The following is a 13,912-nucleotide window of genomic DNA, read 5'->3' as shown; positions in this document are numbered from 1 at the left end:
TCAGGTGAACTGGTTTATTTTTATTCCCTTGTAGCTTCCAGAAAAGAAACCTTCAGTAACAGATCAAACTACTCGTTTTAAAAGGCAAAGATAACATGATATATATAACACTGAGTACATGACAGACGTCATTAAGATGTGTCAAAAAAACCACTTTAGAACAGAGTGAATACACATTCTCATTGTGTAATTACCTTTCGCAATAAAAGTTCACAAACAAATTAAGTAGAACAAAACAGGAGAACTGGAAGTTTTGCGTGCCATTTTCTCCAGAATATTTGAATGAAGAGCAGTTTTTGTAATTTTACCCCTTTTCTCTAAGGCAGCCTTCCAAGAGAAGCCAAGGGATCCATGTACAACCAGCATTTCATTTACATCAACTTTCACTCTCTTATTCCGAGAATCCTCTGTAGATATACCTCTAAGCTAAAGGTGAAGGGTTTATTATTTGTTTTTTTAAGGTATGTCAGCACTCCCAGCATCTGACATATTCTGTATTCCTTCAATTTACAGCACTAAGAGTAATTCTAAGCAGAAACAGAACCTCCCACATCTCCTCCCAAGAGCAGAGGAGCTGCACCAGAAGTTTACTTCCATCTACCGCACTCCCTGGACAAACTAAAACCCCAATGTTCTCCGCAGCAGCTGCCAGCGAGGATTAACATTAGAGGAACAGAAATACAAACAGAGGTGGAAGTTAGTGGGCACGTGGTTATCTCATACCAGCTACCATAACTGAAGAGGGAATTCTGTGCAAGTTTTGAATTTGTGACCTACTAGCAAACAGCTTCTATACTCCCTTACTATCAAGTCCCTGCCACGATTCTCTCAAGGGGCTGAAAGGGGAAGAGCTCTTTATTTGCAGTGCAGCAGACTAGCTTCTAAATAAGAGATATTCATGTCAGAAAAAAAACAAAGCATTAGAAAACTTGTAAGTAAGAACTCTCTTGTAGCATAAACCACGGCAGGCATTAAATTCCCACTGCAAGAGAACCGTATTGCTTCCCGAGACCCAACATTTGTACAAATCGCTTCTAAGCAGCATTACAAATATCGGTCAGGACACTGCCAGCTTACTCTTCCAGAAGTTTCAGTTCATCGTTATTTCAGGGAGCAGAAGGCCAGCTCTTACCACAGAGCATCACCTACCTTCTTAAAAGAAGTAAACCTTCAGTTTTTGTATTCCTATTCAGAATAAGCCCTTCAAAAAAAAAAGGATTGCAGAAGTTTCTTTTTTTTTTTTTTGAATGGGCAAAAAAGCCATAGTTGCAAAATTATTACTCTTTAAGCTAGTACATATTTGATATTTTAGTTCAGATGTGAACTTTCAAAGCATGGATTTCAAGGTGTTATAGATTTAATAACGCAGATTCCATCATCATCATCCTGTTTCAAAATAGCACTGGAAACCTCAATAAGCAGCACAGGTTTGTCTGCCAAAAATCACTTGTTCACAGCATTGTCTCTTGGCACATTCTGACTGGAATATTATAATGTCTGTCATCTTCAGTTATGAGAGTCACCACAGGCCAGTCCTCCTCCGGGTCATTGGGATAAAGTGTGATGAATTCATCAGTACTATATTTGTACAGTCGATACACTTGGATGGTATGTTGCAGAGCATAAGCAAGGAGGAACATTTCCACCTACATAGGAAAAAAAGCAGAAATACGATGTGTAAAATGAAACATACCTTTTACATGATATTTCTCATAAAAATACTAAACTCATACCTATCAGATGTAATTTTTCAAAGTAAAAAATCGGAAGTAAATGAGAATGCATATACATGAGCACCTCTAGTTCAGTATCTCGATCATTCAAGCCACTCTTCACTTGCTGCACAAATACCTCTAAGATTCCATGCCTTTAACATGGAGCTCTTCAGACCTAACTATGGCATAGCAGGCTATTAGTCCTAAAGAAAAGCTACTTCATACAGAGAATCCCACTTCCCCACTGCCATGAACAGGTATGAAAGCAATTCTCTTGTATTCATCCTGTTAAACCACTACACCAGACAAGAAGGGGTTTCAGGCAGTGACCCTTTCCCTCTCAGAGGGCACTCTGAACTCTCCAGCCAAATAAAAAGCAGACAGAAGCGTCAGCTGCCAGAGAAAAATCTGTGTTTACAAGGAAGGCCTTTACAGACTTACTACAAGCAAGCAGTTCTACTACGTTTTTCCCAGTGAAAGACCAGACACTACACCATTAAATTTAGCCAGACCAACAGAAGCTGGGTGATTTCCTAAACCAATTAAAGCCAGAAATCTCCAAAACAGGAAAATAACACTGTAAGAACAATCTCTCCTTACTTGTTCCAGGCCTCCACTGTGCCCAATATGATTCAAGTGATTATGCATTAACTGACAAGGGTTGCTAGATGTATCCCGTGCAAACAGTAACCATGAGAAGACAGGAACTCTCCTTCCATTTTTATCATCATTGTACAGTTTGATGGCGGTGTTAAGCATCAAGAGTTTCAGCGCTTCATAAAGACTATACTCCTCCTCTTCATTTTTAAACAATTTATCACAAGCTTCTTGTTTCTCAATAGAACCCTTGATTTCACTTATAGTCTTCCACTACAAAAAAAAAAAGACACACACAACATGTATCAATAGCTACCAAGAGCTGCAAAAAGCCACTTGTGAGTTGTCAGATGCACAGCACTGGCATTCAGAATTTGAATTTATGAAGGGCTTTGTACCTTTTTAAAAAACACTCAAGAATACTTCCACAGCTGTAGTCCTATCAAGGTCAAGTTGAGTTAGTCTGATTTTGCTTAAATTAGTCCTTAATCAAAGCAATAAAAGAGGATGTTAGAAATTGATGCAAGGTGGTGAAACAAATATTGTCATATTTGACAGAGGAACAATTAAAGAGTTTTTAAATAGGTTCCTGAGTTTCAAGGGGGAGAAAGATGAGGCCAGGTAACATACTATGAACACCAAAAGGGCACAACCATTTTCCTGTTACATTAACCTAGAATAAAAGTGCATAAACATGAAACAAACTACTCCTTTAAAACTATTTCAGCATTATTCTGTTGGGCTTTTTTAATTTCCATGACCCAATTCCAGGTAGTAACAGCATTTGTGCATAGCATACATCATTTCTTCAAACAAATACAAGAAATAACAGAGGTAAAGTATTACTCTATTACATTAATTTCTTCACTGAAACCTGTCTAATAGTTTTCTGCAGAGCTGCTTACAAATTAATTCCAGCACTAAGGTAATGTAAGCAGTAAAACACCAGAAAACTCCCATAGATCTGAACCAACATTCTTTCCCCAATTTTTTTGCAGTATACATACAGAAAAGTGAGTTACTTTCATTAGTGAAAGCATCCTTATGCTAAACTCACCACATTCAACAATCTGTCATTTTTTCGTATTTGCAACTGACTAAAAATAAACAAATATTTCTCCAACCTTCTTCCTTAGAAGTACTAAATATTCTTTTATTTCATCACTTGTTTCTCCCATCTTCCTGCCCAGTTTCTGTTTTAGCTGCCACTGCTTGATCCAGTCATATTTGCTTAGCAAGTGTTCGGGAAGCTGGAAGGTGAGAGAAGAGAAGACAGCTTAAGTCAAAAAACTTCAAAGGAAAAGCCACCACCTTGTACATTATTATTTTATTGAATTTATATTTTTTTCACATTTTGCACCTTAAAATGATCCCTCGTATGTTCCTCTGAATAGATGTCATACTGGCATGGCCATAATTGAAAACAACTGGGTCTTTATAATACTTGCTGGATAACAGTCAGAATACTGGTCTGTTACTGTTCCCCGATCTAACCAATATACAAGCACTGGAAAAAATAATACCCCAAAGTTAGTCTGAGCTTTTTTTTTTTTTTAATTAAAAAAAAAAACCTCCAGCAGCAGATGACAGTAACTGTGTCTGAAGAGTGTCCCTGAAACAACTGAAAAGAAGGTCAAGATGTGATGACATTCACCAGGTAATCCAGAAGTCTTGGTGCAGTGCAAACTACTTGGTCCACAACACGCAAACTGAGGGTGTTTTTCAGGGAACATAACTAAAACACTATCAGACTGGTTTTCTGATGATGAGGAAAACAACCTGAGGATTAGTGGATGCATCAGATCATACTTCAGCCTCAGAACTGCCTCTTTTACGGCTCACATGCTACGCCTGCTTAGTTAAGAGCTTTTACACTTCTCCTGAAGGACATCACGGCAGTTGCCTGCCCAGTTTTTTTACCCTCATTTATTAACCCACTTTACGGCTAGAACTGGAAGAGTAACTTGAGTCTCACATCGAATTAAATATTTGGCTAAAGCAGCACATAACACCATCAGCCATGACCAGCCAGTTGTCATTTCATCAGGACTCTTAAGTTAGTAATGTGTTCTCTTCAATGGCAACCAAGTATTTAATTTGTCAGGTATACACAGACCTTCCCCCAGCCCAGCCTGGCACCCTATGTTAATCTGACATGTAGGACTAAATAATCAAAGGCTACATGGGAGTAACTGCTGCAGCGATATGTGCATGTAAGCATAGGGTTTAATTTATTTTTTCTTCAAAAAAAAAAAACACCAAACCCCAAACTTTGTTGAAATTGTGCTGTTTGCTATCACCACACTCTCTCTTACGTGCCCTATGCTTTGATGCATTAAGAGTATCATTTTAATCAGTGTGTTTTATTAAATAAGTTGTACACCTTTTTAGTTAGTTACCATGATATGACACATTTTCCTCTATAAATCAGTAGGAAAAAAATACCAGTTTTTAAATGATGTTCATCTAAGTACATCATTTTTAATAGCTGGCATGTTTGTTAAAGGAGCACTAGGGAACTAACTTCTATAGTTTGAAAACATGTAGACAATCGTCAGCTGGGAGAATGTTTTTTATAAAAAGGAAACCTTTTTACAATGTACTGATGCAGTAAGAAACATCTCAGAAATACTGGTATCAGTCTTTACAAATACACGTCAGCAGAAGTTTACTTATTGACAGTGATCACAATGAGAAGTTTTAAGATGGCATTAAAGTTACACAGGCAGGCAGTAAGAGCGGTACGGTTCTACCTGGACTGCTAGCCTACAACACGGAGTCTGCGTCAGACATTCATCATTTACACTTCCAGCAGCAACCTGGACAACCGGAAACTTACTCCCGGGCAGTGCGCCGCTTCTGTGTAGGCAGCTTCTTACATGTTTCTTCCATGCTCACTGGTGTCACCAAATGGACTTTGTTGACGCAAGACAATTTCTGGAATATTTTTCTTCTGCTCTTAGTAAGACACCTTGCTTTGTTTATCCATCAGTGCTCCATAAGGACTGTTCTTTGTATCAGGTTGGAGTTGCTCTTACACATTTATTTTAAGTAACACTTAAGACACGGGTAATACATACAGTCTGAAAAAGCCTGCACCATCCAGTTTGTTAATCCACTTTCTAGAGAAACCATATATGGCACACAAGAATACAGATGATAATTTTTAAAAGCTGGATGGTTTTGTTGGGGTTTTTTTGCTTGTTTTCAAAGAATCACAGAATGGTCGGGGTTGGAAGGGACCTCTGGAGATCACCTAGTCCAACCCCCCTGCCAAAGCAGGGTCACCTACAGCAGGCTGCACAGGACCGTGTCCAGGCGGGTCTTGAATGTTTTGTTTGTTTTTTCAAATGTGCTTAGAGTAAGTTGTCTATATTTTCTGTTCTTGCCAGCTGTCTCAAGGAAAACCTCTTACAGTTGTATTACCCACATTAAGAAGAAACCAAGCAGGCAAGATGAAGACGGACTACATTACAGTCAACATTACAGTAACATTTATACAGTACAAACGGAAACAAAGGGAACCTGGACTCAATTCCAAGTCGAAAGAATCACTGTAAACCAACCAGAAAACTGAACATTGCCACTTCTGAATTCAAGCGATATTGAGAAGTGAGCGTATAGCATAACAGAGAAACAAGATCATAGACTTATCCAGTAGGTTAGAACCAACATTCCTCTACTGTCAGATCAAAGTTTGACACATACCATAGTAAAATCCTCACTCTGCAGCCAGCTCGGTAACTGGGTAGCTTGGCTTAGCACCTGGAACAGAGTTGCTCTGAGAGCACAATAGTTGTCACCTCGTACTCTCCTTATAGATGCAAACTTCTGAGCAACTGCTTCATATCCCTAGAAAAACCACAAAATCCAAATAACATGAAAGCATTAATAAAACATTTTAAGGTCATGCACTGGTATCATAAAAGACACTGGAATATTAACATCCAAATGCTAATGCTATTAAAAAAAAGGATTTGATCCGCTACCCATTTTGGAAGTTCAAATGCTTTTGTCACAAACTATGCTCTGAAAAAAAGCTTCCTTAGTTCTGCTGAATAACAAAAAAGAAACCAGAGAAATCTAAGCAGATAATTGGGTGTGGTGTTTATTTGATGACAGAGCAGAAGTATCATTGACATGTGGGTAGCTAATCCACTTAAGTTTCAAAAAAACCCCAAATATACACAAACAAGACTATAAATTTAAAAATATACCATGCATACAAGAAGTTTCAGCAATAGTTTATTCCATTTACCCAATACATGTCACATGTAGTTTGTTTTTGCCTCAAGGAAAATTTGTGTTTACCCTGAAATATCTTGACACATGCCTCAGCACATCTGTCCCCTCCCTGCTGTTCCCACCCCTACTCTCTTAGCAGAAGCAGCAATGTTGAAACTTCTGAAGCTCAGCATGTCTCTTCAGCTAACCCAACCCGGCAAGATTCAACGCCCTGAGCATTTGTATTTCTCTTACTAATCTCTTGAAGGTGACGCATAGATCTTTTGATTTATGGAAAGCACTTTTTTGGTTTACTTATACATACCACTAAATTTTCAAATTGTGTTGAAAAAACCCACAACAACAATAAAACACCCCACCAATCTTACGCTTTATTTTCTAGCATTCTAAGTCAAGATTAATGTAAGAAAACTAGTTCAAAACCTACAAAAAACAAGAAATCAGGAAAAACTTCAGAAAAACTGAGCCTATTTATTAAACCTCTTCATCTTAAAAATCATGTAATTCACCAACTTCAGTTATTTGCCCTCTGTCAAAAAGTACAGTTATCTGCTCTGCCATTTCAACAGCCCACAAGATTAACATTTTATGGTAATAAACCAAATTTAAAACTTTAATTGAAAACAGTAATGAAGAACAGGATTAATCAAAACCCTACACTACCAACAAGTAGCCTTACCAAAACCACATTTTGAATGAGTGCAAACGAAAGCATCTTCCAGTCATCAGCCACTTCTAAGACCAGACACCGGAAAACACTGCTATTGTATTTTCTGTTTCAAAGATTGTTCCTATAGGAAATGACCTACTAAACATACAAATGAAAACACAAAGCCTAACAAAAGTCAACAAAAAGAGAACCAATACCTTTCTCATCCTTCTTGCTACTGGTGTATTTCCTCTCCATTCTTTTCTGCAGTACTCCATGATGTCTATTTCAGGTGCAACACTTAGTTTATATTCTGTCAAAATAGAATATCTAACATTTCAGGACAACTGTTACATAGAACAACACAGAAAAAGCATTGAATTTCTAAATACACTCTATCACTTTAAAATAACATCAGTGCCAAACAAGACTGGCAGCACAACCTGTCACTACTAAGTAATTACCAGTATCAGACGGGGGGAAAAAACAGCCTGCTCTGAAAATGGCAAACAAACCAAAATAACGATGTAGTCCAACAAAATGGAGAACACACTGCTCCCCTCTTCTGAAAAATATTAACTGGCAAGGAGTAGAAATTAGTAAAACACTATTCTCTTAGCAATCAGAAAAATGTTTGACAAAAGTTTCTCTTCTTCTTTCAGCAACTGGACTACAAGGAGAAAGATCCGTTATCTTTCTCCAGTATGCCAGAAACAATGGTACAGAAAGAAGAAACAGTTTTCTCTTGGAATCTGAACAGCCTTCATTCCAAAACAGACAGCACTAAGGTTATCAACAGATCCCAGCAACAGATGCTGCTATTAAGGACTATAAATCGGTAACTTTCCAGCACAACACTCATAACAGATTATATGAGTGACTGCTTTCCAAAGGGTTCATGTTCTCTTGTAACATAATACAGAAACACCGGGGGGGGGGGGGGAATACATGAAGAGCACTTAGTTTTACATGAAATTGATCTTTTCATGAACTGAACTGTATAATGTACACAGTCATGATAAGTAACTTTCAGTGCCCAGAGACATCTGTGCACAAAAGTCCCTGGAAACGATGGTGTCAAATCATCACAAACTGGTGCTACAACAAATTGCAATACTGCATTTAAAATCTCAAAGTTCAAATGTACCTGAAAAGCTTGTCTCACAAAGTAGTATTTTATCTCTCTCTATTTCTTCTGCGTCACGATACATGTCTTCCTCACTGCAATAAAAATCAACACATACTTCATGTAACAGCACAAATTGATAGTCATTTACCTTTTCCCCTGTTCACAACTACAGGCAAGTACTTAAGTCTTTCTCCAAGTATTTTTTCAACTCCATTTGCTCTCCATCTTCTGTATTTTCATAAAACAACAGGAGTTCTCAAAAAAAAAAAAAAAGTTTAAAAAACCTCTCAAATGTTCCCCTCTCTTATCTATGACACTGACACTGGTAATGAACCACTGCCTGAATTTCTCTTCTGCTGGTTCTATGGAGACTAGAGAACACTGAAGTCTCTTTGTCTTTGGAAATTTTACAGGGTAAATTTGCAAAAGACACAAGCCAAAATGCCTTATTTGCTGAGCACATGAATACTGCAACCTACACACGCAACTAAGAATGCATTACTCACCAGAGCTTTGTACGTGCACTCCACTGGGGCTCAGCAACCTGCCTAGTCATGAGCAGAATGCGTGACAGAATATCATGATGAAAAGTAGCCAGCTGCCTACAGCTGGTTTGAATGTTACAAACTCAAAGGAAACAAAATTCTAAGCGTGATCCAAACTGCAGCCTACAGGCTAACCGAAATCCAGACAAACACTTCTTCCTTGAATAACATGGGCTTTTTGGTCAAGGTCCGCTGTCTTAAGAGTCAAATGTTTCCATCTGAGTCTATATACAGACATTCTGAACTCAAGTTATGACCATGAGGGAGGAAACGATGGCCTAAAAAGACACTGTTTCTATGCACAGCCTGGCATTATCAAGAAGAGATCTCAAAGCTAGGTTGTGAACATTACTGTTGAGAATGGAGGTCCATACAGTGTTCAAAATACAAGACAGTAAATTGTACATTCCTTTACATGTGATTCTGAGTGGCATTTGTCATATAATTACATCTAGCAAATAAACTTGAAAAATCAGTTTCACAGCTAAAATAATTCTTAAAAAAGCTACCATACATACACCACCAAACATATTAGTAAATCATTTAGGCTTACCACTAAAAGAAGGTTACACGGAAAGTTCGTATTTTGAAGAAAGTACATGTACAGAAGAAAAACCTGTAAGGTTATTATTCACTGACCACTACTATTAGTAGCTTCTAATCTACTACTCACAAAACACCAAACCCAAACCACAGTGCACTTGCAAAAGACCAGGAAGAAATTAAGGCAGTGACCCTGCACCATCTTACACTACTCTAAGAGAGGACAAACGGTTAGGAAGACTGCAAGAAAGGTTTTAATACAGCCAGCTAGTAATTAGGTAACTCTGATTAAAGTTGAAAGAATACTCCGGTAAACTACGGCTCTGTATTTCTTTTGCTTTTATCCAAACCAGCTTACTTAAAGAAGGTAATATTTCTAACCTATTTGCATACATTTCCCTTGAGAACAAAAAAAAAAAGATGTTTATTATAAAGAAAAATATAGGTTAATACCAGGAAACTGTCATCTAATGTGCAGTCATGTGAAACTACAGTTTAGTTTTCACTCAAGTTACAAACCTCCAACTTTCAAACTGGGTTTCCTGGGCAGGCAAGTAGCTGCTTGAAACCTGATTTGTAACAATACTACATAATTATTAATTAAAAGAGAAACAGTAGATGCAGTAGATATTAAACACGGTACTCTGTAAAAAGAGTACTACCTGCTGAGAAGAAAATCCACAGAAATACTCATCTCAAGCCCCTATCCTTGTTACAGTGTGGCACTGGACAAACTCTAGTTTCCATGCATAATCTTATTTCTCAGCAGCGATTAAGGTACATTGAGGTTTGTGAAGAATTTCAAGAATACTTAATAACCTTGAAAGATACCAAACTCGGTATCTGACAGCAGCGATCACTAGCCTAGCTTATCTATAAGCTAAGTTTTCAAAATATAAAGCAACGACCTCCCTCTGTGAGCATGAACAAACCCGCTTCCACGAGGGAGCCCATGGGAGGTGGCAGGGCAGGGGGAAGCCTTACTTCGGGATACACCCTCAAATACATTTAAGTTACAATGCACAACAAGTTCTCAACTAACTAAACTAGTGGGGTCACTCAAAAAAAGACGTTTGGTGTAGAATGAGCAGCCTCATCTTCCTTCTGTAGGTATTACCCCATCTTCTTTCTGGGAGCTGACAAAACAGAACCGATAGATTCAGAGCCTGACAGATTAACATCCAGCGTAAACACAGTACTGCAATTTAACTGAGATGTTTCGCAATCAGGGTAGCTAAGGGGTGCAATCCACCTGCACAGGCACTTTCACTTCGCACCTGAAAGAGCATCTTAACATTGTTCTAGTGGGGCAACTGCTAAGGAAATCTGTGGAAACAAAAATGTGGAAATCAAAGCCCCTCCTCATTAACATGTGACATATAAACATGAAACATGTATGCACAAAAGAAAAAAATAAAAACAGTTCATGGTGTTGTGTGTAAGCAAACTGTTGAACTAGTGAATCACACTCTGCCGAACCAAAGATACCAAGGAAATAAACAAGATTTCACTTAGGGTATCCTGGGCTTTGCATTTTAAAAACAAACAATGAAAAAAAGAATAAACCACACCACCAAAAAAAAGCCTAAACCTCAACAAGTTAAGACAACAACAAGAAAAACTACGCTGGAGAGAAGGGAAAGGACTAGGGGCAAAAATAGTTTTATACTAAATGGATTTGCAGGGCTAGAACTCCCGGTACTGAAAATACCATCCAAATGCAAAAACAATGCTTAAAGTCTTCCATTTATTATCATGAAGGGATGAATATTTAATGTTTTTCTGTCAGATTAAACTCATTGCTCTTAATAGATCATAGAAAAGCATATTACATCAAATAGAATTAGTATGCTGAGTAGCAGCTAACTTAAAAATTCACAAGCATAGAGATACATACCACACTTTTGCCAACATATGAAATAGTTAATGCTTATTTATATGAATCTGTGTTAAATGTGCATTAATACTAAAAAACTCACATTAACGTATTAGACTGTGCTTAAATTACAGAGCAATTTAAGCATGAAGTAAGACTTTAAAGGCATCCTTGAAAACATGTTCTTATTTTTAGTGACTTTTTCACTAAGTCAGAACTTATTGTAGATTTTGGATGGTGTCTGAAATACTCCACTGGTTAGCTATAGAGGATTAATTAGAAATTCCTTTCTTCTCTAACTGTATTAATGTATGACATAAATGACAAAGCCACTCTCAGTGTGCATTAATGTTGTTTTCAGAAGTTTAGAATACCTTTTTTTTGAAAAAAAAAAGCCCTTCATATTTATGCCTTACTCCAGACACCAAATATTTTTGTAACGACTTCTACTGTCAAATCTGAATCACACAAATAAATTTTTACTTCAGCCTATAGCAGGAGGTTTACGAAAAAGAAACAAACAAAAAGCTGAAGTGCTTAATTAGTGGAGGATTAAAAAAAGCCTGCTGTGTTTGTCAGCACTGCACCTAACAAGTGCTCACAAGGTTAAAGACAAGCTACCAGGGTATCCACCTTCCATTCTGAAGTTTCCCACGCTCTGCATCCCACCCTTAAGAGCTTAATGTCACATCAGCTCTTCCCTTCGATGGGGAAAGGAGAGCACTAATAAGCTATGAAAACAAGCCATTTATCTAAAGGGTGAAGGTGGCCTTCAAGGTTTAAGATTTGACATTTATACCTGTTTCACTAAGACACTAACACGTAAGAAACTTCCCCGAGAAACTCGCTTTCACAATCTGAAAGTACCCCTCCCTTTCTACAGAAAAGCTGTTAATATATTGAAAAAAGAAAAAGAAAAAACCCTCACCTGTCCTCAGATGACTCCACCGCTGAACAATTACTAGACACAGGTAGATAGAGTTCACGGTTTCGAGACGCATCCTGGTCTGTCACAAGCGATTTAACCGCCTCTGCCTTCTCAGGCCTCCCAGCACTCCCGCACACGCCGTCTTTCCTTGGCGTCCACTCCGATGGCTCGCTCCGGGCAGCGGCTGCGTCCGCCGAACCGAGCTCTCCGGAAGGGACGCCAGCTTCCCCTTCACGCCTCACCAGCCGTATGGCGACGCTCCCTCCTGCCCGCGCCTCCTCTGCGCCCGCGGAAAGGCCGGCTGGTTCCGCCACCCACCCTCGAAGATTATCCTGGCTTTGAAGAACAGAGAAATACATGAAGAGCATCTCTCACGGAAGAACAGGGGCATGCGCTTTAAGAAAATTAAATTATTTCAATAGTTATACTCTGAGGATTCAGAGGGTACTTTCGTTATTCGGAAGAGGAACAAAATCCAGAGCAGTCTGGTAAAATCACTAAGTTATTCAGACAGGGCTTTCCCCAGCCCTGCACAGGCTCAGGACGTGCCCGCAAACAGCATTTTCAGGGATATTTCAGAGCCGGAGCTGACGCCGAGCGCCGCGCACCGCCCCCCCCCGCCTCGCTCCTCAGGGTAGGGCGGCCCAGGCCCCGCGCAGCGCGCCCGAGCCCTCACCTCTCCGGCATCCTCCGCCCGGCCGGACCGCGGGGCCGGGGCCGCTCGCCGCCTCCCGCCGCAGCGGCCGGGCCCCGCCGAGGGCAGGAGGCCGCCCCCGCTCCGGCCGCCCGCTCGCCGGGGCCGGGCCCCGAGCCGCCGCCCCCCGCCCGCCGCTCGCCGCTCATGGCGGCGGGGCCCGCGAAGGGCCCGCCCACCGGCGCGCACGGGGGCCGGCTACCGCGGCTGCCGGCGCGCGCCCGGCGCCCCCATCGCCCCGCCGGCGGCGCCCGCACTCCCGCCCCGCAGGCCGCTCCGCCGCCGCTTCCGCCTCGCCGGCCGCCGGCATCCTCCGCGCGCGCGTCACCGCGCCGGAAATGGCGTCACCGCGCACCCCGGCCGGCGTCACGCCAGGAGCGCCGAGGGGCGGTGGCGGCCTGCGCATGCGCGGGGGCGGTGCGGCTGTGGGGCTGCTGGCGCGGGGGGTGGGCGGTACCAATGCCGGGCGGGGGGGGGGGAGGGCTGCGCATGACTCCGCCCCTGAGCCCATCGCCGCGCTGAGACGCAGCTTCATTAAACGCCAGGCAGGGTGGAGCTGTCTAGGGAGCAAATGAGAAACCTTTCACGATTACCTGTTCCTCGAGAGTCAGGCGCACCCAGTGCCGCTACAAAAGGAATACTGAGAGCAGTGAGAAGTAGGATAGCAGTAGATAGCAGAAAGAAGTCCCAAGGCCATCAAAAGGGACTTCAGGGCACTGGGGCGACTGGTTGAGGGATCAGGGGCGCAGGTGGTGTTTTCCTCCATCCCATCAGTGGCAGGGAGCAGCACTGAAAGGGGCAGGAAAACTCACCTGGTTAACAGGTGGCTCAGGGACTGGTGCCATCAGTCAAATTTTGGCTTCTTTGATCACGGGGAGGTGTACACAGCACCAGGCCTGCTGGCGACAGGTGGAACTCAGCTATCTCAAAGGGGAGAAAGGATTCTTGGCCACGAGCTGGCGGGGCTCATTGAGAGGGCTTTAAACTAGGT

The 13,912-nt window shown here is 41.1% G+C and overlaps 1 protein-coding gene across 1 annotated transcript; it reads right to left on the bottom strand.

The window, feature by feature from the left end:
• Nucleotides 1-13,070, bottom strand: OTULIN (OTU deubiquitinase with linear linkage specificity). Its single transcript, XM_075417114.1, has 8 exons — nt 12,904-13,070; nt 12,228-12,563; nt 8,354-8,427; nt 7,425-7,519; nt 6,021-6,164; nt 3,437-3,562; nt 2,316-2,585; nt 1-1,646 (listed from the first exon to the last, which is right to left on the bottom strand). Exons 1-8 carry the CDS (start codon nt 13,068-13,070, stop codon nt 1,452-1,454), a joined length of 1,407 nt encoding a protein of 468 aa, XP_075273229.1. The 3' UTR covers nt 1-1,451.
• Nucleotides 13,071-13,912: the final 842 nt, after the last annotated feature.

This window comes from Opisthocomus hoazin, chromosome 3, assembly GCF_030867145.1.
Source record: "Opisthocomus hoazin isolate bOpiHoa1 chromosome 3, bOpiHoa1.hap1, whole genome shotgun sequence".
NCBI lineage: Eukaryota > Metazoa > Chordata > Aves > Opisthocomiformes > Opisthocomidae > Opisthocomus > Opisthocomus hoazin.
Note: the sequence above shows the minus strand (reverse complement) of the source record. Positions and strands in the feature narration are given on the sequence as shown.

Excerpts from the sequence above, each read along its gene's own strand:
- OTULIN (XM_075417114.1), bottom strand. The coding sequence starts at position 13,070 with ATGAGCGGCGAGCGGCGGGCGGGGGGCGGCGGCTCGGGGCCCGGCCCC. Across the intron at positions 7,520-8,353 it reads TTGTGAGACAAGCTTTTCAG|AATATAAACTAAGTGTTGCA; the intron begins GTACATTTGAAC and ends CTATTTTGACAG. Across the intron at positions 3,563-6,020 it reads AGAGTGAGGATTTTACTATG|CTTCCCGAACACTTGCTAAG; the intron begins GTATGTGTCAAA and ends CTCACCTTCCAG.